The 23,818-nt window shown below is 43.7% G+C and overlaps 1 protein-coding gene across 2 annotated transcripts in view; it reads right to left on the reverse strand.

Moving 5' to 3' along the window:
• LOC144770376 (scavenger receptor cysteine-rich domain-containing group B protein-like) overlaps positions 1–23,818 on the reverse strand; it is a 417,105-nt gene that overhangs the window by 280,223 nt on the left and 113,064 nt on the right. For both annotated transcript variants that reach the window (XM_078654845.1, XM_078654846.1), the window contains one exon: positions 19,748–19,849. In XM_078654845.1, the coding sequence (XP_078510971.1) occupies positions 19,748–19,849 (102 nt within the window). The remainder of the gene's footprint in view (positions 1–19,747; positions 19,850–23,818) is intronic.

Raw genomic sequence — 23,818 nt, forward strand, 5'->3', positions numbered from 1 at the left:
TCCCTTTACCAAGAATAATCAAAAAATTTGTTCTAGGTGTGGTAGCTTTTCCCATCCTTCAGATGGAAAATTTTGTTATGCAAACAACAAGGAATGTCTAAAGTGTGGTAAGACGGGACATTTCGCTAAAATGTGTAGGAACAGGAATAATGCGAGAGTAACAGTTGTGAACGAAAGTGATGATTTGAGACGTGATGTCAACAAAATCCTGGTACTGACTGACACTGTGTGCGCATGTGATAATCAGAGAGGTAATCCTTTCAAGGATGACTTTATAATTGATGGAAAGGTCATTACACTCATGGTAGATACAGGTTCAAAATGGACTATAATTCCTAATTCTCTGATGAAAAGTGTGTGGGGTGAAAGAGTGTTGAAAATGTGTGACATTTTCCCATCTGGGTACCAGGGGGAGAAAATTGATATACTGGGTTACTTTGAAGCTGAAATTGGTTTCAAAGGAAGATTGGCGTGTGGTAAGATTTACATATCTGCTGATGGTCCGGCAATCTTAGGCCGTCACCACCAATATGATCTTCACATTGTGGTTGACCCTAGATCTGATAACCCCATTTCTATTGTTGAAACTCCATCCTTAGAAGTCATTTTAACTAAATATAAAAACGTTTTTAGAGATGAGTTGGGTGAACTCATTGGCTATTCACATCGCATAGTTCTCAAGGACGGCAGCTCACCTGTACAACACAAAGTAAGGAGAGTGCCCTTTGCCCTGCGAAATGAGGTCAAGGCTACTCTTGAAGAGATGCTTCAAGGGGGAATTATAGAACCCATTGAGGCGTCCCCTTGGGTTTCGCCCGTTGTGATCTCGCAGAAACCGGACAACAAGATCAGGTTCTGTGTGGATCTTCGTTCCCTCAACAAATGTGTCGTGGCAGATGTCTTTCCCCTACCCAACATAGGAGAATTAGTATCAACCCTCAAAGGAGCAAGGTTCTTCAGTAAATTAGACCTCAAACATGCCTATCATCAAATTTGTTTGGACGAAAGCTCTAAGCATTTAACTGCCTTTATCACCAGTGAGGGCACATTTCAATTCACCAGGCTACCCTTTGGACTAGTTTCAGCTGCTAGCGTATTCCAGAGACTTGTTTCTGAAGTTTTTAAAGGTCTTGATAAAGTACTATATTTTCAAGACGATATCTTGATTTATGGTAATTCCCTACAAGAACACAACAAAACTTTACAGGATGTGTTAATCAGAGTGGATGAGGCTGGGTTGACTCTAAGAAAAGAAAAGTGTGCTTTTCTATTGAGAGAAATTGAGTATTTAGGATTTTGTTTATCTGAAGAGGGTATTAAACCCAAGAAAAATTTACTCGAAGCCATTGAGTTAGCACCCTCCCCAGTTGACAAGGATCAGCTTCGGTCCTTTATGGGCTTGATAGAATTTTACTCGAAATTCGTAAGAGACTTCTCATCCAAGACTGCTTCCCTGAGATCCTTACTAAAAAAAGGCGTAAAATTTAACTGGACCCCTGAACATGAATCCTGCTTTAGACTTATCAAAGGAGAACTTAAATCGGCCAATGTTCTCACCCCTTTTGACACTGCTCGGTCTTCCATTCTCATGGTTGATGCCAGTGCCATTGGCCTTGGTGCGGTTCTCTTACAGAGGCATGGTAGCGCTGAGAGAACCATTGCTTTCGCGTCTAGACCTCTGTCCTCCTCTGAGTCTAACTACTCGGTAATAGAGCGTGAGGCTCTTGCCGCGGTCTGGGGAACAAGTTACTTTCGAACTTATCTATGGGGTTACAAGTTTGTCCTGCGTACAGACCACAAACCCCTGTTGAATGTGTTAGCTCCTGGAGGGGCTGGTAAAGGTTCCCCGAGATTGGCGAGACTGGCTTCCCGTTTGCAGGATTATCAGTGTGAGATCGAATTTGTCCATGGGTGGAGGAATGTCCAAGCGGACTGTCTGTCTAGACTTCCCATTCCCTCCACTGATTCCGACTCTGGGATTCCGTCTGATGATCTTGCGGTTGCTGTAATGGAGGATGTTTTGTCAGTGGGCGGTGGTTCGTTTTCTCGTGATGAATGGTCTAAAGGCATGGCTGAAGATTTGACCTTGAAGGCTGTCATCGGTCTTATTTCCAATGGTACTAGGAGAGAAAGTACTGTTGGTCCTTCAGTCAGACCCTTTCTAAAGATCTTGGACGAACTTTCTTTGGAGGGTAAAGATGTGTTGGTGCGAGGTGACCGTTTTGTCCCTCCCTTTTCATTAAGGAAAAGGATTTTAGACTTGGCTCATGAGGGGCACTTGGGTCAAAGTCTCACTCAACGCCGCGTTAAACTGAACTTTTGGTGGCCCTCTATCGACAATGATGCAGTAGATTGTGTTACGAGGTGTGGTTTCTGCAAGGAAGGGGAGAAAAGCCTCAAAGTCTTGGGCTCTCAGTCTACGCAAAAAATTGCTTTTGAAAATACTCCCTGGCATAGTGTGTGCATTGATTTTATAGGACCTATGAATGAACTGCCTATTGATTATCGTTTTGCAATTGTTTTAATCGACTGTTTCTCTAAATGGCTGTGTGTACACTTTGTAAAGGAAATCACCACTGATGCCACCATTAAGTTTCTGAAAAGCACTTTTATCAATGAGGGATACCCTTCTGTTCTCATTTCAGACAATGGGACTCAACTCACGTCTTTGAAGATGACTGATTTTGTGAATGAGTGTGGTATCAGACATCAGAAGACCAGTCTTTACAATCCACAAGGCAATGGCATATGTGAAAGGGTGAATCGCCTTGTCAAGGGTGTAATTCAGATGTTTGTAGAATCTGGCTGTTTCTCTACAGAGCGTGTCCAGGAATTAGTATGGGCTTACCGCTCCACACCCCATAAGAGTGGTGAAAAGTCTCCCTTTGAACTTATGCGTGGTCGCACGCCCGTGGGCAAATTGAACCCCGCATGTAGTATACTTGTAAAGCGCACAGCTGCCCCAGCAACGGGGCGTCCCGGCGCTGTATAACTCTGGGGAACCAGTCCTGGCTTTCCCTGTGAGATGGTCCCTTGCTGGGAGTCCCCAAGGTGGAGCCAGGCATCCCCGGAATTGGTGGGGCCGTTGTGGAGTTTAGGCAAGCTAATGCCCAGAGTTGCCGAGTGGAACCCCTGATTAGAGTAAGCACCGAAGCGATAATTATCGAGTCCGCTCACCAAGGTCCACGACCCTGCCGCGTCGGGAATTGAACCCTGGTCCCGGGCTGACTTCTGCTCTCAGGCCTGCTGCCTCTAACCAATGAGCCACACTACTCCACTAAGTTCTAACTGAAAAGTTCTAATAGCGATGTCCCTGCAATTCATGACAGCATTTCCTTGCCCATTTCTGTTGGTGACCTGGTTAAAGTTAAGCCAGGAAGATTTGCGAAAGGCCTCAGCAAGTTTAGGGGTCCCTACAAAGTCAAGAGAGTTTTCCCTCACTTCATTGTTCTGGCTAACGGTGAAAGTTGGAATTACCGGAGGGTGGCCCTCTACCAGAAACGCAAAGACTTTTCTTCTGATGATCTGCTCCCAGCTCATGATGATGGTTGTAATGGATACTTACTGTCTTCTGGTAACTCTGCCCTGCCCATGCCCTTGCCAATTGAACGGGGGGAGGTGGGTGGTGGTGATGCTTCTACCTCTTTGCGTACACATCATAGGGGCCCTGTGGTTAATTCTGCTCCTGCTTCGCTTGTTTCTACTTCTATTCCTGCATCTGTCTCCTCTTCCTTGGCTGACGTTGGTTTAAGGAGCTCTCGCTCTCGTCGCCCTCCCACGTACCTGAATGACTATGTGCACTAGTATGTTTTCCTTTTCATGTGTTTTCTTTCCTTGCAACGAGGGGAGATATGTTGTACAGTGCTTGGCTTCTTTCTCTGGCCAGCACTCTAGATCCTTACCTAAGTTCTGAGTTCTGGAACGCTCCTTCGCCCTGTTGGCAGTTGGAGCTCTGGTTGGACTGGGGGCTGACCTACCTACATCTGTGCTGCAATAAAGCTCCTGCTTTACTTACCTATTTGTGGAGTCCTCTTCATTTACAACAGAGCACTTATGAAGACTTGGTGTATGGGGGCATAACTTTAAAAATAAAATTCCTCTCCCACTCCAAAAGGATGCTTTATTCGATGGGAAGGTTAAAAAGGATGTAAGGTTAAAGGATGTGATGGTCCTATGACCCTAAAACACAAACATGTTTCAGCCCTTTCCGAACAGCCTGTATGAGGTCCTGGGCTTTCGTCAGGGTGGGGAGCGAAGAAGTCACTTCCCCCGAAGATGTGAATGACATGTGCATACAATTTGTATGTGCAAGAATTTTGAAAAAGGCATAAACTTGCCGCTGCTTTCTAAGGGAATTACCCAAATTTAAACAATAAAAGCATCTATTCTTTGGCCCAGCTCAACTCATCATACTTGGTATCTAAACCTCAGCCCTAACTCTCAGGAGCGCTGAACCCAAAAACCCGAAGAGAGATTCTATACATGCGAGTGCTGGCCCTGCTGACATCGGAATTTAGCCCGGTGTGGGCGCACAAAAAAACGCCAGGGGTATGCCATCTATGTGCCTCTAAACGTGAATCATGGCTGCATCTTCTGTGTTGTTGGCCAACCATTGCCCACATGAGAAAAATCCTATGGTTTCCTGGTCTTGCCGGAATGAAATTGTTTAAACTTGCTTGTTTATGGACTTTTTCCAGGTGGTGATATGATATAAGCCAGGGCAAGTGCTGTTTTGTTAATTTCTATGGTGGCTAGGGCTTTCTCAAACTGAGTGTGCCATGGAGATCCGGCTTTCTCAAATATGTCTCTGAGGCAGTTGTTTAGAGACTTCTCCGGAGCTTTCAGGATCCGAATGCATTATTTTAAAGGTCTGCGTCAAGCGCTAAAGATTGCTTGGTCAGTCCGAGTTCCAGTCTCAATCTTGCCCTGTGGAGATATTTTGGGAGTTGGAAGATCTTTTTGTAGCACAAACACTGTGCTCGTTTCAGGATTTTCGAGCAACCCCCCCGGGAACACATGCTGTCCATATAATAGTGCTAGTAGACGGGACACTTGGGTTACTTTTCGCATGCCCTCTGCTGATGGATCTTTTAGCTTAGTGTTTAATCTGATTCGTCCATAGGTAATTGCCGTCACTTTCTTGTTCAGGTCTTTTTTATGCCCAGAGGGTTGAGCAGTTTCTGTAAACCAGAACCCCAAGTATTTGTATTCTGGGGCTGAGATGATAGTCATAGCGCCTTTACAGCAAGAGATTTGCTGTTTGTGTTTTTGTTTTCCAAGTACCAGAATCTTAGTTTTTTCCAAAATAATGATTAAGTAGTTGGTGGTGCAGTACATGTGCAAACTGGTCAGTGTGCTTTGCAGTCCTACTTTGGTGTGGTCCATGATAAGAATGTCAGCCGCATATTGAAGGACGTGTGAGAGCGGTGGCCTAACCATGGTGGAACCAGACGGCTGTTGTAGATGGCCTTGGCAAGATCCGCTGTGTATAGATTCAAAAATAAAGGGGCAAAAACACAACCTTGTTTCAGTCCGCCAGACGTGCAGATTTTTGCAGACAGAGATTGGGGGCCTGTAAAGGGAGATTATGGTTGTCAGGAGCAAGGATGGAATGCCCCAGTTTGCCAGTTTCCTCCTAGGGACTAGTCTATCCACTTGATCAAAGGCTGCTGTGAGATCGACAAAGCAGCAGAAGAGGGGAGATTGATTCATCTGTGTGGCTTGATGGCTGAGAGCAGATAGGGCTAATATGTTGTCAGTAGTCACTGCTCCTCCTCGGAAGCCTGTTTGGAAAAAAGGTAGCAGCTCGTTTTCTTCTGCCCGGTTTCCAGCTTTGCCAGTAAGATTCGGGCATGCGCTTATGCCTCCAGGTCTAACAAGGCGATTAGACGGTAGTTATTTGGATGCAGGAGGTTGCCTTTTTTTGTGGATCGGGGTTTTTTCCCAGCGAATATGCAGTATTATAGAGCTTGGCACAGCTGTCTGGGGCAGATTGGAAAATCCCAGCAGGGAACCCGTTTGAGCCTGGTGCTCCGATAGCCTTCAGGATTTGAATAATCTTACTATTTCCATTCTATTTCCATAGATGAAATTGGGGCTCGGTGTTCTTCTACTTTTGTCCTGGCTGGTTCTAAGATGACTGAGGGGTTGTGAGCTAAGAACTGACACCTCACATGGTTTTCCAACACTGTTGCCGAGACTGCATTTGCCCTTGGTGACCCGGGCGCTTTTACGAACTGCCAGAACCGGGCTGGGGATCCTTCTTTGAGCATCACAAATATCTTTTCCCATTCCTCCTCTAGGTTTGCATGTTTTGCTACCCAGATGTTTTTCCTGTGTGCTTTCCGTGCCTCCTTTGATGCTGCTAAGTTTCTGGATGTAAAGTTGAATTTGAGCAGACGGATTCTCTTCCTCAAGTTCTTCCATGTTTCATTAATGCTCTAATGCTGTTGGGAGCAATTGTGCTGGTTAAGATGTTGCCAATTTTGTTTTCGGGGTCCTGTGAGGCCCTGGAGAGCAGTGTTCTAAACTTTGGGTCCCAAGCTGATAGGATTTGGACCCCTAGTAGGTCCATCGCCCTGAGTGTCCCATCCTCGAGCCATTTGGCCACCTGGGGCAGTTGGTGAGGGTGCCACTTGATTCTCCTAACTAAGTTGTGTAATTTGTCTCATTTTGGGAGACCTAGCACCTGGCCATTATCAGCTTTCTGGCAGTTAAGGTTCAGGTTTATGACCAGAGAGTTGTGATCACTTTCTGCATGGGTTACTATGTCAAAGCTCTGGAGATTTGCTGTTAAGTAGTTTGACATGAAGATTTAATCAATTGTAGAATTTTTTTAACATATGGTGTGTTTTGTTACCCATGTTCAACTGTATCTTGTCTGCCGATGTATACATATATATAACAAAATCAATATTTATACTATGGTGCCTATTGAGCATAAATGTAATCACTTCATTATGCCATAACATGCTACATATGGAATATCTAGAAAGTGAATCATTATCTTTACCACTTCTGTATCAGTGGTAGATGTTGACATTCAGTATCTTCAATTGTTATTAATTTATTTATTTCTAGTTTTTTTTTTACAGTGCAGTCTACACTCCAAAAGGAATCTTGTGGCCCTGGCACCTGGTCGTTCTGAGAAGCAGCAGACATCATTAGTCATTAAAAACCTAGTTTTATATGGCCTTTCTAAACTTCAGAAGGTTTGGCTAAATATAAATCTCCTAAGGAATGTTGTTCAAAAGGGTTGCACTTTCGAGGTTGTAGGATCAATTTCCCTTCTGGGGAATTTGGTTGAGGGGACAATATAGCTGGTATTGTTGCCTAAACATAGTCTTCTATAGGGTGCATAACCCAGCAAGCTTTGAACTTAATTTGCTTCTGACAGGAAGCCAGTGTTGCTGTTGCAGATGCGGTGATTCAAAACCTCTTTTGTTAAGATTGATGATGGTTCTCATTAGGGTGTTTTGGAACGTTTGCAAATATCCAATAGATTTCTTTTTAATAACCAACTTTATTGAAAGTTTCATGACAAGGACTTTCGGTATCACATACAGTAAGAGTTGTGCATACAATAACACATCAAGACATGGCAACATTTTGACAGATGAGAGCACAACTTTCATGTTTATGAAGACATCCAAGGGCAGCATAAATAGGTTTTTCCTATTGCACACACTAGTCTACCCCCCTACACCAACATATGATTGAGGGGAGTGTCAGCTTTTTCCATGCACAGACCACATCTCTCTTGGCCACCAAGCAGGCCACCTCAAGGAAAGCGCGCTCGGCCTGTGGGCAACCTAACTCCTCCACCAGCCCCAATAGTATATTACACAGAGTCAAGCCCAGAGAGCGCTCAAGAACGGCTGTGAGCTCCAGACCTACCCTGTCTTCGAAGAAACGCAGTGCCGGGCAATCCCACACCATATGGAAGAAATCTGCGTCTGGGAGCGCACGTCGCATGCAAGCAGCTTAGGCATTGGGTGATATTTGGTGCAAGCGGCGTGGGGAAATATAAGCCTCATGAAGGTAGATTATTTGAATTACGAGCATTCAGGAGGAGATTGTCATTTCACGGGTTGTGAGAAAGGCCTCTCTCCAGTAATCCTCATCGAGGTCCACCACCCATTATACACATTTCTGTCTGAGCATCTGAGGCATGAATGACCAATGACCAGTAAACCAGAGAGAAGGCACATTCCCCAGGAACATCTTGGCTTCAGGCAGACTGTATTCAAGAAGCAAAGTATCTGGTGAGATGTGTGGTCGCAGAGCATTTCACAGCTGATGGAAGCAAAAAAACTGTGAATTAGCTAGAGCGTGACAATCCTTAAGATCTTGAAAGGACATTAAACGTTCCCCTTTATACATGACCCTAAGTAATAAAGATGTTGGAGTCATGTATCCCACTAAAGAAGAGCCATCCCAGTTAAATGGCAGTCCCAATGGATGAGACCCAAGGCTGCCCTCCGGCAAACATTGGACACTTGCGTGCAGGTAGGCAATGTCAAGGTTAACTGCGGTACACAGAGCAGGTCAAGATGACCATAAAAAAACAGAGGATGGAGTTCCAAGTGGTAAGCAGGGTCATCCCAGCCCCAAGCTAGCCACTCATTAACTGGCATCAAGTGTGCTGCCAAGTGATATATGTATATGTCTGACAGTCCAAGGCCACCATCAAAGGGGTATGTATGCACTGAGTGAAAGCCACCCTATGATCTCCACCAGCCCACACAAAGTTCATAAGTTTAGAAGTCAAGGAGTGGAGCATCCTACGGGGAGCAGGGTCGGGATAGTTTCCAAGAACATACAAATAGCTGGGAAGACACACCATCATGAACAGTGTGATGCACCCCAAGGGATTGAGGGGTAGGTTGGCCCACCGATGCAAATCCCGATCAAGAGCCTGAGCAAGGCCCTGGAAGTTGAGAGTCCACGCCAAGTTGGGGACGTGGGACACGTGAATTCCTAGGTAGTTAAAATAATTTTGCCTCGTCGGGACAGCCGGACATCAGTACAGTCCCCCCGCATCCACCTGCTTCTCCCCTTTCCTCACCAAACTAAGGGGTCGATTAGGATCGCGGACGGACTTGAGTCCACCCGCAACCCCAGAGGAGGAGGGAACGTCCGCATGGGCTGCGGCGTTCCCTCCGTGCAGATTAGAATGTGACCGCCAGGGTGGCGGTCACATCCTCTATCTTTAACATTGCGGCGGGTGCAGCTTCAAGCTGCACCCGCCGCAATGTTAAAAATGCATGCATCGCATTTGCGTGCACAAAGCGGCAGGCACTGCACGGTGCCTGCTGCTTTGTGCACGCAAATGCAGGGGGGTACCATAGGTACCCCCATGTGCACCCCCCACACCGCCTTCACCAAGGGGGCCCGCAACGGGCCCCCGAAGTGAATGTCCGAATGCTTTTCCACGGCAGAAAAGCCGCAGTGGAAAAGCATATGATTTCCTCCATCCTAATAGCCATGTCAGAGCTTTTCAGCCGCGGTCGGAAGGCGACCGCGGCAGAAAAGCTGCGGACGGATTTCAAGACCCACCGCCATCCTAATATGACGGTGGGTCTTTTGCGGCCCCGCAGCGGTTTTCCTGCATCCTCCGGGCCGGCTGTGGCTTCCGCCGGCCCGGAGAATGCGGGAAGACCGCTATGATAATCAGCCCCTAGATTGGCCTGCATTGATTTGGAGGCCAGAAGCAGCACCATATAGACTAAGGATCTCCAGGCACCAGGGCCAGGAGGTCCAAGGGTCTTCAAGAAACAGGAGAATGTCATCCACATATAATGCTATGCGGTCCTCAAAGCCATCCCCCCCACCTTCACCCCTGGGCATCGCACTGTGAAAGATGTGCCAGTGGCTCTATCACAAAAGTGAACAATAGGGGAGAAAGCAAAAAACACTGGCATGTATGCTGCTGAGTGAGAAAGGAGGCAGACAAAACATTGTTCACCTGGGATGCGGATCACAGTAAATGCGGCGGACCATCCGACGAAATACATCTCGCAGGATGACCATATCTAGGAAGTCCCAAGAGACTGTGTCGAAGGCCTTAAATCTATGAGGAGGAGGGTCAGCGCACCATCTAAGTCCCACATCCAAGAGAGAGACACACATGGGGTTACTATGTCTCAGAATTGCTTATAGTATTCAATGGAGTAGCCAATGGGACCCTCTGTTTTTCCAGGTTGCAATGCAGTTGTAGCAGGGTCTATCTCATCTGCAGTAAGGGGTAGGTCTAATTCTCAAAATATGGAGTCGGGGACAGATGGCAGTGGAATATCACATAAAATGGGGTTCTCTAGCTACTGTGAGGGCGGGAAGCATCGGGTGAAGAGGGCTTGATAAAAATCTGCAGAGGTCTGAGCAATATCGGGTAGCTCCTCCCGAAGGTGTACAGAGGAATCACAGACCATAGAGACCACGCTGTACGAGAAACCACGGGTCACCAGTCAGTACAGCAAGTTGCCAGAATTGTCACCCAATTCATACACCTTTTGGGTTGAGGCCCTCCAGCATTGTTTCACCTCCTCAAGGGAGACCTGCCTCAGGTCAGTGCATGCTATGGCTAAGAGGTGACGAGTCTACTCCGTGTTGCAGCGGTGCAAGTCAGCCTCCAGTATCTATACCTCAAGGTCAGCTATTTGCACTAGCTGGTGGGCCTTGCAGTGACATGCATAACCTTTCAGATGACCCCGTAGGGAGGGCTTGCTGGAAGCACATAGTGTAACTGCTGATGACATTGAGCCCACATTGAGTTGAATGAAGGCCTGCAGTTCTACAATCACAAACCTGATGCACACGGGGGCCTTCAGGAGCAATGCAATATATAACCAACTTGGGCGGAGGGTGTGAGTTCAAATGCCCCATTCAAAGAAGAGGGGCGCATGATCAAAAATTCTGCGCAGAAGAAATCGCACTGATCGAACAGAAACGAGATCTGCAGCCAGCAACCACAGTTGATCAATTCACGATTCCATACTGTGAGACAGCAACTGATGTGTGTAGGCCCACGCAGCAGGATGCCAGGAGCACCATGCATCATAGAAGCCCATTGAGTTGGCCCAGGAGGACAAAAATACGAGCAGGTGAATCAACTCACATCGCATTGAAGTCCCCACTTATCACGGTAGTCCCCGCCTATCCTGGTAGTCCCCGAGGGGAGGGTCAGGATAACGGACTGCAACACCTGGCTGATGGGTTGCAACAATGGTGGAGGAGCAAAGCAAGAAACAAAGCTTTAATTTTGGGCCACCATACATCAAGAGCGAAGATTCCTGGCTTTCCTATCGAACCGGATACACTCACCCCTCTGTCCACAGTTAAAGATAGCAGCACGGGGAACCATCTGGTTTCTAAATTGTACAGAGCCTGTGTAGAGATAATTCCAGTCCACGATGCCAAGATACGGGCCGCTTGGGAGGCAGATCTAGGCCTCCCTATTACTGATGACCAGTGGGCTGCATGCTGTGTACCAACTAAGGCGGTTACATTGAACAGCTGCCATAAACGTATCCACTTCAAATTTCTACGTATAATCTACATTGCACTTTGAGATGACCCACAAAATAGACCCAGACAGACCCCACTGTTGCCTAAAATGCAAAGCCCCACATGCAGATTTTGTGCACCTGGCTTGGACCTGTTGTAAGATCGGCAGGTATTGGACCGACATATTCTGTACACTTGGGGAAATTATTGTGTTCGACCTCGACCCTACACCAGAAATAGCTTTATTGGGATATGTGAACAACATCCCCAAGTCGGTACGGAAATTCACGGCCTTGGGATTGCTGTTTGCCAAAAGATAAATTGCACTCAAATGGGGGCGGAAAGCAGTACCGACGTGCAAAGACTGGCTGAACAGTCTGGCATATTGCAACCTCAACTACGATTTATATGCCTCCACGCTGCCTAGCACATCCCACCCATGGGAAGTTTGAGGCCCTTTTAAACAATACAAGGCCACAACACAAGCTCAACCTACCACGTGGCTAAGTAGCTGGCTGGTGCCTGTGGGTATTGGTTGACTTCTGGAATACTGATCAATGGACTCAAAGCTTTGATATTTGAATTGAATGAATGCTTGTTTCCCGTACTGTGATTAGACTGCGAGCTTTTGTTCAACCCTGGGCAGCAGGGCTAATAAGGTAACTTTGGGGGAAATTGCTGTCCAAGATATGACCCCACTCACCACCGATGAAAAGGGCGAACTGTCTCCATCAGCCACGGCCTGTTTCGGGCCCGAACAATGCAGATCAGCCATTTCACAGGGAACAGCACGGGGGCAGTCGGCCTGCTCACTGGTGTTCTGAGTCCCAGGCCGTCGCCATGGAACCACTGCCAGCCGCTGTCAGCAGCGCACACCTCGAGGCCACAGCGGTTCAGCCACAATCCTCATCGCGCATCAGCCTCCAGCCATCCCGGGTGGCCACACACCCAACAGTCCTCCTTAGGGCGTGGGTGTCTCTCCGCCAGTGCAGCACCAGGGCTTGGATGGGCAGCTTGATACGTCCACCGCTGAGGGCTGGCAGCAAACCACTGGCACTGGAGGGGGGAAGGGAGCATAGAGGCCTACAGATGCTCGGCTGCCATGTGGCCAGTGGAATGGGCCCCAGTCAAGGCCGTCAGCTCAGGATTAGAGACTCCTCAGTGGACCCAGGCACACGTGAAGGCCAGCAAGGAAGGTAAGCTGTCAATCAGAGGCCCCTGCAAGTGAAAAAAGAATTGCTGTCAAGACAGAAGAATTAGGTCCAGGCAACAGGAGCCTCACGGATATACGACCTCCCTCTTAGCAGCCTTGGCCATGCCAAGTTGCCATAATTGTGGATTGCAAATAAAGGCTTTGGACATTGTGATTTCGTGGCTGTAAGGAAAGAAAGGAGTAATGTGTCGAAGAGCCCTGATTTGAAGAAAGCATACCTTTTTCACACTAGAGATTTGGGTATTTTTGAAGATTAAGATTGGAATTTAGTTTAACTACAAGGGTAAGTTCTAATGTCACTGGTTGGAGGCATAATTCTAGTTCTGAAAGCCTTGGAGAGTTATCTCAGAGACTGACTTTATTAAATAAGGGTAGAATTTCTGATTTGGTGGGATTCAGTTTTAAATTTCATCCAGAACACAATGGACCTCATGATAGCTTATCCTGCGGTAGGATCAAAGGAGTCCTAATGCAGATTTATGAAAAGTCTATTGTCTGCGTAAGTATAAGTGACTCCTAGGTTGTTTAGCAACACAGCCAGTGGCTGTACATAAATGTTGAAGAGCATTGGGGGTAGGGCTAACTCTTGAGGTACACCCCAAAGGGAAGGTTGGGAATTGTAAGAGAAACTACGTGAATTTACTGCCTAGTATGTTCCTGACATAAATGACTTAACCCATAAATGCGGCTTACTCTTGATATTGAACTTTTTAAGACAACTGAGCAGAGTGGTGCACATGTACAGGAGGATAACTTCTATGGCAGATGTGATCATGGTTGTCAAGAAAGTGTCTCCAGACAGGGGTGCATGTTGGCACCACATCTTTTCAACCTGTTCATGGCAGATCTATCACCGAGGTTAAACATGGTAAATTCGTGTCCACTGGTCCTGGGCCTCTTAAGCCTATCACACCTTTCCTATGCGGTTGGTGCTGTATTGCTTAGTGTAACACAAGTTGGAATCCAAAGGTTAGTCATTGAATTGAAAAACTGCTTGATTTCTACCAAAACTAAAACAATGACTATTAGAAACTGACCTGGGCCCCTGGTCAATAGCCGACAAGACGAGACAATGCTTGAGGAAGTTAACAGGTATAAATATTTGGGAGTATATATACTTCCTTCCTTGAGCAGAAACAGTACATGACAAAATAAGGAAAAAACCTTTATGTTTGCATTTTGCACATTTGCAAAGAAATTGGATGGCCCCTCTTTTAAACCATTATTGTCAGTAATAGCGGGTAAATTGTTACAGACCGTGCCATATGCAAGTGTTGCCATGCATGAGAAAGATGCATCCCTTTTAGACAGAATGCAGGTCATCGCGTTTAAGAGAGTGTTCAGGCTTCTTCAAAACCTTTCTCCTGCACAAGTCCAGTTGGAAGGGGCTGACATATCAGGTACTTGGGAGAATGTACACCACCATAAAGTGCTGGTACAAAATTAGGTAAAATAAAGAAAGCTTATTAAAAAATTAATTATGGTCAACCCTGGAAAATGTACACCACCATAAAGTGCTGGTACAAAATTAGGTAAAATAAAGAAAGCTTATTAAAAAATTAATTAAGTCAACCCTGGAAAAAGATCCTCAATCTACTCATCATAGATTTCGTTACAAGTCATTAAAACTGACAAGTGTTCAGACAAAATATCAGAAATGAAATACCGTCAGACAGAAATATTGAGTCTGAAATATCATCACACAGAAATATCATGTGCAAAATATAATTGTCACGAATACCGATTTTAAGGTAAGTAATATTGATTTTAACAATATTGAAATCATTAATATAGTTAACAAAAATATAGAAATCATTATTATAGTTTTTAAAATATCGTTCTAAGAATATCATGTTTTAATTATTTTTATGTATTTTACTATATATTTTAATTGTATATGTTATAAATGTTTGCATAATTATTGTCAGTGTTTTTCAATATAGATTTTTAATTGTAGTAGTTTTAAAATGTAATCTTATATATATTTTTTTATTTTTAGTACCGTAGCAAGTTGGAGGGGTTTATAGGGGTACAGAGAGGGAAGTAAATTAATTGCAATTAATTTATAATATATTTTTAATTAATATTTTTTATGTCATTGATAAGTATTTATGTTAATTGTGTAATTATTTTATTTTTTTAATTACATTTCAGGTGAGGGTTGTGTGTTTTGTAGGGGTATGGTGTGGGAAGTACATTTATTATGAATATTTAATAAATAATGTGTAATGAAGATTAAATATTTAATTGATAACTATGTTAATTTTATAATAAATATTTTTCAAATACGTTTTAGGTGTGGGTTGTGTGTTTTGTAGGGATATATGGTGGAAAGTAAAATCATTATAATTAATTAATACAATAATTTATAGTTAATTATTTTCTTCATAACTATTTATATTAATTATATAATTATTATTTTAAAAATTAAGTTTCAGGTGTGGGTTGTGTGTTTTGTAGGGGTATAGGGTGGGAAGTAAATTTGTAATACTATGTTATTTATTATTGTATGTATTAATTGTGTTGTGCTTTTTAAATGTAAATAAGATTTTATTTATTGGTTATTATTTTGAGAATATAGCTGTGTATTTAAATTCTAATAATATTTGTAGTAGTTTCTAATGTGTATTAAAACGTGTAATAAATATATATTTTTTAAATTAAGTTATGTTTAGATTTATTATATTTACATCTTTATATTTTTAGATTTTCTGTATGTTTCTGAAATTATTTTATTTCATTAAATGTAATTAGTCTGTTTCTAATGTTGCACTGACTGGAGTGGGAATAGTAAATTTTACCCTTCCACAATCTACCACTTTCCCTACTGTTGCGCTGACTGGAGTGGGAATAGTAAAGTTTACCCCTCCGCAATCCAACACGTTCCCTACTGCTGTACTGACTGGAGTGGGAATAGTACATTTTACCCCTCTGCAATCTAACACTTTCCCTACTCTTGCACTGACTGGAGTGGGAATAGTAAATGTTATCCATCTGCAATCCAACATTCCAATTTACTCTATAATGTTTACATTTATATTATCATGTATAATATAAACAATTATTCATCTTTTTAATTGGTAATATATTATTAGTAAATTGTAATTTTTCATGTTGTTTACTTTTTTGTTTGTAATAAATTGTTTTGTTTTTAAATATTTTATGCTATTGCATATATGTATATACGTATATTTATTTATCTTGATACATTTAAAGATAATTATTAAATTAAAATATCAATTACAATTATTAGTTTAATATTATTTTTAATTAGATATATGTAAATAAATATATATTGGACTGGATCCGGTCTTTTTTAGAGGAAAGGTCCTTCCAGGTTTCAGTACCACCTTTCTACTCTCTGGAGTTTGCTTTGCACCAGGGGGTGCAGCAGGGCTCCATATTAAGCCCACTCTTGTTCAATCTATATGTTAGACCCTTAGCGGAGGTGGCAAAGGGCAGGGGGCTGTCCTTGGTGTTGTACGCCGACGACTCCCAATTGGTAATTGCTTTTTCAAAGAAATGCAATACCAATTTGGGCAAGTTCAAGGAGGATCTCCTGGCCATCTCCGATTGGATGGCGGCAAACTGTTACACTTAAATGCCAGTAAGTCAGAGATTTTGCTGTTTGGGAAGGACCAGGAGTTATGGTCTGATGAGTGTTGGCCGGAACGCCTCAAACCCGCCCCCCTCCCTAAGGAGGTTGTGAAGAACTTGGGTGTGTGGTTTGATAATGGCTTGACTTTCGATAAACAAACAAAAGCCGTTGCAGGGTTCTATTTCGGGCTTTTGCGAGGCCTGAAACCTATGCTTGGTTTCTTCCCTCCCAATGTGTGCCAGACCATTGTCCAGGTGTCCATTTTGTCCAGACTGGACTATGGCAATTCCCTCTACTTGGGCGCTAATAAGGCCAGCATTAAGCGCATGCAGAGGGTCCAGAACGCGGTGGCGCAGCTTTTGGTTGCACTGCCTAGATCCTGCTCGGTGGCGCATGTGGTCCCTAAACTCCATTAGCTGCCTTTCGAAAAGCGCATTCAGTTCAAGGCGCTGTGTATTTCACATACGATCTTGACACACCAGGCCCCATCAGGGCTACTTCATTTGTCGGAGCCCTTCGTGCCTGGGCGCTTGTTGAGATCTACTGACCTTGCGCTTGTCTGCGCACATCGAGTCTGGAGAGCGAGGGCTGGGGGACGTTCTTTCCGCTTTATGGCGGCAAAACTTTGGAACTCGCTCCCGGCTCCCATTAGAGCCACTCCGAACCATCTGGAGTTTCGAAAAGCCTTAAAGACTTGGCTATTCTCTACTCCTGCTGTTTAATCTCTATGGCTCTTGTCTTTGGTCTCTGGTTGCGCTGGGACGCCTCGTTGCTGAGGCAGCCATGCGCATTACAAATCCGAAATAAATAAATGTATGTGTGTTTTAGTTTTTGAAAATAAATAAAGTTGTTATATTTATTTTAAAATCAATTAAAATGTTTTATTTGTATTATATTAGTGTTATTTTTGTAATATATTTACTGTTTACTATTTTAATTTATATATTTTTTTCAAACGATATTTTAGACAACGATATTAGAGACAATGATTTTTTTTCCGAAATTTGTGTCATTTACGTAAATATACAATGACCATATTTCTTATATCGAGGTGTTCCTCACATTATTTTTGTAGGACGATATTTTGAGGATTGATATTTTGTCAGTGAACCAACTGCCAAACGTAGCTAAGTTCTGGAATAAGAGACTTTCAGGCAAGTGGTAAATAAATCTGCAAATATGCACTCGTATCTGGAAAACAAAAATACCCTCAGCTGTCGCTCGCACACCTGGATGGTGCTTAAATACTATGACAGGCTTAAACCGGCCCTATACTTAAGTCTTGCATTCTTGCTGTACATAAAGAGAAGGTTGATGGTGATTCGATTTGGCCAATTACCATCACTGGTGAACCAACCGTCTTGGAAATACAATGGCCCTACATCATGCAGACTTTGTGGATCCAAAAAGGAGGACTTTATACATCTGATTTGTATAAGCTCCTTCTTACAAAAGACATGTGTTACTCTATTAAAAAGAACTTTAATGCTAGGGGCATAGGCACATGCAGGGCTGCCAAAAAAGTCTTGATCCTGCTAACCCCAATGGAATTCCAAGCTGTAAAATATTTGTCATTACAAGAAAAGACAGTACACTTTAAATCGGAATAAACACTAATGCATCCTGGTGAGTGGTCAACTTCCATGGATCAGTAGATGAAATGGACACTGAACTGCGGTGCTAGCCAATAGTATAACAGGGTTATCCTTGGGTGTTCTGTTAATCGTTGGGGTCAGTTTTAGTTAGAACTCCCTGATAAGTACTTGCACTAACTAGATGGCGATATGATGTTACCACAATTGCACTTTATTAGTTGACTTTATTATCTATTAACATATCTGAATTGTTGCTGACTTAATTGTCTATTAACAAATCTGAATCGTTGCATTTTATAAAGCTGACTACTATTGATCAATTCATTGTTCGTCCTGTGGATTAAGATGGTCCAAAGTAATCTAGGTTTTTGTAATAGGCTCTATTCTGTCTCATTAAAGACTTGAACTGCTCAAATGAAAACAAACAATTAGGGCTGACTGCGACTTTTTTTAATACTTTATTTACCTTTTTGAACACATCATAGCAATATATCCATAGTTGTTCACAGTTTTGACAGATCAATCGTAGAAAGTGCAGCATATCATACAGTAATAATACAAAGTCCGGCTCGGCCTGCATCATCAATCAAAAGAATAATGGCTAGGGTGATAGCTTTGAATAGAAAGCAGAGTCGCGCCCGCCCACCAGACTCAGAATTAAGCCCTTAGTGTGGTTTTATAGTAAATGACATGGCTTAAACAATGGTATGATACTCACTCTTAATGTATTTTATTCGATATATTAACTATTTTTGTAGGTAACATTGTTACAGTTTTAATTACCCAAAACAATAAAGAATTTTTAACTCGATTTGATAGTTTTCAGACACTGCTGATGAGTAAATGTACTGCTGGATTGATGGTGTTGATACTATCCAGTGATGTACTTGAAATGCCTCAGCCTATTGCATCCTTTAATTATTGCCATTTGTTTCATTGGAATGGAGGAAACGGCCTCTTTCAAAATAAGGGCCCAAGAGGCCGTCAGTGGCAGCGCATCCAACATCTCAGGCTGCAGTGACGGTATGTCCGACATCTGAGGCTGCGGTCCGACTGCTGCATAATGATGCAGTTGGTCGGAGTACAGCAGGGACCGTTTGATGCCTACGGCAGGCTGAAGAGCCTTCAAACAGGCTCAAGGAGCCTGTCAGAGCGTTGGTCGGAGCATAATCCCTACAATGGGTGCAGTGCTTGTGGAGGCTCCGTCGTAGGGATTACAATGTTTGTTTTCCGTCTGCCTTTACAACTACTATGTAAAGGCAATGGGGAGTTTTTCTGTACCCCGTGCTCCACCCCCATGGGCCCAGGTGGGTCATGTGGTGCCCACCCCCAAATATCCAGCCACCGTGTGCCAGGCACCATATAGTGCCTGGCACATGGTGCATGGATGTTTGAGAACTGCGCTTTTCCACTGCGGCTTGTGCTGTGGCCCTTTCCTCGGGCTGCAGCACAAGCCACAATGGAAAAGGGCTGTTTTTCAACAGCCTGCATGGCAGTAGCACTATAATCAGGCAGGTAAAACCACCGATATATAGTCGGTCGGAAACCTGCCCGAGGTAATGGCGGTCAGACCGCCATCGTAATGAGGCCCATAATGACTGCCAGGCCCACTAGCACCTGAATTTTCCTTTAAATTCAGTGCTAACTGTGAATACATTTAGTGAGAACATTATAGAACCTGATGTTTGTGAAAAAACTGACAATAAACATGTGTGAAACTTACAACACATATAGACCACATATGATCTACGTTAAAGTGTTCTATTCTGAGAATTTGTTTTAGTTCAGACATTCCTAAAAAGTTTCATGTAAGATCGCTCATTTAGGTTTACTTACCTTTAGGTGAGATCGTGATCTGTGTCTGCTCTGTTTCACTAGCCTTTTTTTTGTCCTGCAGAATCGCAGGTTGGGTTGCTTCTTTTATGTAGGTTGCTGCACCTAGAAGAGAAAAAAAGCACACCATGAGTATATTTTTGAATGAACATATGACTATTGTATTGATCATGTGGGTGCTCAAAACTGTTTGTATCCCAATGACACCCTACTGCGGCGCATAGCTCTGAAGCAACTCTGTGTTCAAGATGCATCCAAACCACATCATTAACTTAACTACTAAAGTGGTCCTGTAAACTTTTTTCAATTGAATACATTAATTAAAAAATATAGAGCACAGTCAAGCGCTCACCCTCCTTCAGATTAATCAGGTGAAATGTTTTCAGAAAATGATTTTTAGCAATAAAGGTTAAAAATACATTTTTGCACCAGAAAAATCAAATCTAGTAGCTGCAACCTCTGGCACACACCATGTGGTGCCTTCCAAACTGATTTTTTAGTGTGCAACGTGCTACCATCACTAAATCACAATGTGAGCACCACGACATGCCTATTTCCGCCCGTTGTATTCTCACAGAGTTTGTATGTAACTCCGCAGAATTCCATGGAGTTAAATTCCACCCACCCCAATTTACAATTTCATGACCCCAAACCTCCAGCAATGCATCCTTTCACATGGGGCCAGCCCCATGTGAAAGGGCCTGCGTCAGACTTACGCCTGCTGTGAGGGAGGCGCAAGATTTAGACGCAATGGTATCCTAAAAGTGACAAATGGGGGTGGGGTCGCACACTACTCACACACCGACTTCGCTGTCTTCGCCATCTCTGGACACGTTGTAACTTTAAAGCTCCCTTGAGCAGCGGGCTGACGAGCCTGGGATCCCGCACCTACGCGCCTGAGTGGTACTATACCTGGCAGATATTGGCAGCCATCGGCAACCCCAGTACACGGCATATCCCTGCTGATGAGGGGTAATACCCCGAAACACGTGTCCAGGGATGGCGAAGACAGCGAAGATAGCAGAAGATCGAAAGATGATGCATCGCGAACACTTTACTACATTGACCAGAGTCCTTAGGGGCGACACCGCCGGTGTGTGAGTAGTGTGCGACCCCACCCCCATTTGTAACTTTAAAGCTCCCTTGAGCAGCGGGCTGACGAGCCTGGGATCCCGCACCTACGCGCCTGAGTGGTACTATACCTGGCAGATATTGGCAGCCATCGGCAACCCCAGTACACGGCCTATCCCTGCTGATGAGGGGTAATACCCCGAAACACGTGTCCAGGGATGGCGAAGACAGCGAAGATAGCAGAAGATCGAAAGATGATGCATCGCGAACACTTTACTACATTGACCAGAGTCCTTAGGGGCGACACCGCCGGTGTGTGAGTAGTGTGCGACCCCACCCCCATTTGTATCCTAAAAGTGACGCAGTGAAATCTCATAGATTTCACTGCGTGACTTCTACGACCCTTTCTTGCGTCAATACGCCCCCTTTGCATACATTACACCTGGCGCAGGTATAATGTGGCGCAGGGGTTTACAAAGTGACGCATCTACGTAGATGCGTCACTTTGTAAATATGACTCAACAAGGTGCATTTTTTACAGCACTGGTGCGTCACAAAAAGTGACGCACCGGCGGCGTAAAAGTGACGCATGGCCTCATAAATGAGGCGTTCAGTCTTCTACTCATGCGTCATATTTAATGTATGACGCATTATGTCGCAAGGAGTTACAGATACGTCAGTATTTCTGGCGTATCTGTAAGCGCAAAAGTGATGCATTGCTGGATTGTGTCACAAAAGTGACGCAACTCCAGCAGTGCATCCTTTCACATGGGGCCAGACCCATGTGAAAGGGCCTGCATCAGTCTTACGCCTGCTGTGAGGCAGGCGCAAGATTTTGACGCAACGGTGTCCTAAAAGTGACGCAGTGAAATCTCATAGATTTCACTGCGTCACTTCTATGACCCTTTCTTGCGTCAATACGCCCCCTTTGCATACATTACACCTGGTGCAGGTATAATGTGGCGCAGGGGTTTACAAAGTGACGCATCTACCTAGATGCGTCACTTTGTAAATATGACTCAACAAGGTGCATTTTTTACAGCACTGGTGCGTCACAAAAAGTGACGCACCGGCGGCGTAAAAGTGACGCATGGCCTTATAAATGAGGCCTTCAGTCTTCTACTCTTACTTTTTCTTTCACTTTCTCTGTTTCTTCACTGCCTTACTCACCTTGTCTCACACTCACTTGTGTTTATGCAGTCTGTATCTCCACTCTTTCCTAAACATCACTGCTCTTTTCTTACCCTTCCACCCCCCCGTTCTTTTACTACATTTTCTTCACTTATCCACATTACCCATGTTCACTCTCCTTCTCCTCACTCTCCTTCCCCACACTCACCTTCTTTCAGTCCCCCTACTTCACTTCCCTTCCCCTCTCGTCCCTTTCTTTGCTTTCTCTCTCATTTTCCTCTCCTCTCTCACTGCACTCCCCTTCAGTTACTCTTTTTCATTTTTTTTAAGAATACAGCTCTTTGGTGAGAATTGGAGGTAGTTTTGAAAAGAACTTTTTTTTTCTTCTTTTTTCCTTTTTTTTGAACAAAAACAAAAACAGGGAATGGGAAATTGCTCAACAGGAGCAAAAAGAAATAATCAAAATTAGGGCTGGGGACGGCAGCGGTGGTTCTCTAGTGCTCGAACCATGAGCATAACACTTTGTTCCCCATAACAAAGTAGCTGATCACATTGTCTGCATTTAATTATGGCTTCATTAAAAGCAGGCTGAATATTAGGGATCAGCTCTTCTGGTCGCCCCCTCACCGATGTAGTTGCTCCTCCAGTTGAAGTAGAGTCACCATCTCTTGGAGCCTCTCGTGCCAGAGCCCTGACACTCTCCCGGGCATAGTTCTGGGGATGCCTTCTCTCGACGTGGCGAATCATGGTAGAATTACCAAAACTGTACTTCCTTGTGGGGTCTCCTCTGGAAAGTACAGTATGACAGATCTTACACTCCACCTTTTCAGCATTTACTTTCTTATGTCCCTCAGGAATGTCAAAAAATTTCCAGATAAAATGCTCCTTAACTCTAGGTTGAGGAGGCTCTTCATCAATGAATCCATCAGAGTCATCATTGCTGCTCGATGCTCTGGCAGCCATGATAATTCAACAAAGATTAAGCAGCAAAAAGACAGGTCTTGCAGTCACAAAAGTGAAAGAAGAAGTGAAGGAAATGGGTGGGGATTTTATTCTTTGTAAAAAAAACTGTTAGCAACCAATGAAAAGTGTTATTTTAAGGTCACATGACTTGACGCGCTTACGCTGCGCGCACCGGAGCGCTTCCGGGGGCGCTTACGCGGCGCGCCTGAGTGACGTTTTGGTAGCTTTACGGAAATGGAAAATCATTTTCATTTCGTAAATCAAAAATACTGCTTTTATAAGTATGGTACTGAATGTCTTGCATTATTATTTACTTTTCATACATATTTTTTTTACGAACGCAGAAATAGCGCTCTTGCTGCGCTCTCGGGAGAGCTTACCGGTGCGCGCACCCTGAGCGCCCCAAGTCAAAATGATACAGGTAAGCTTGCCGGTGCGCGCCAGGAAAAAATGATTAAAAAACAAATATACATTGAACAAATATATTTTTTTTTAAATATATAATTAATACTTATAAAAAACAGCTAATAAAAAAAAATCGTAGGTTACAAAGTCGATATACAAAGGAATTTGCTTTTTAAAAAACAATGAAAATCACTGCAAAAAACATAGGTTTTACAATCGTTATAGTTAGGAATTAGCTTTTAAAAAACCTTTGAAATTCACAAAAAAACCATAGGTTTCACAATCGTTAAAGTTAGGAATTAGCATTTAAAAAACCTTTGAAATTCACTGAAAAAACCATAGGTTTCATACTCGTTATAGTTAGGAATTAGCATTTAAAAAACCTTTCAAATTCACTGAAAAAACTATAGGTTTCACAATCGTTATAGATAGGAATTAGCATTTAAAAAACTTTTGAAATTCACTGAAAAAACCATAGGTTTCACACTCGTTATAGTTAGGAAT

The sequence above is a fragment of the Lissotriton helveticus genome, chromosome 7 (genome assembly GCF_964261635.1).
Source record: "Lissotriton helveticus chromosome 7, aLisHel1.1, whole genome shotgun sequence".
Taxonomy (NCBI): domain Eukaryota; kingdom Metazoa; phylum Chordata; class Amphibia; order Caudata; family Salamandridae; genus Lissotriton; species Lissotriton helveticus.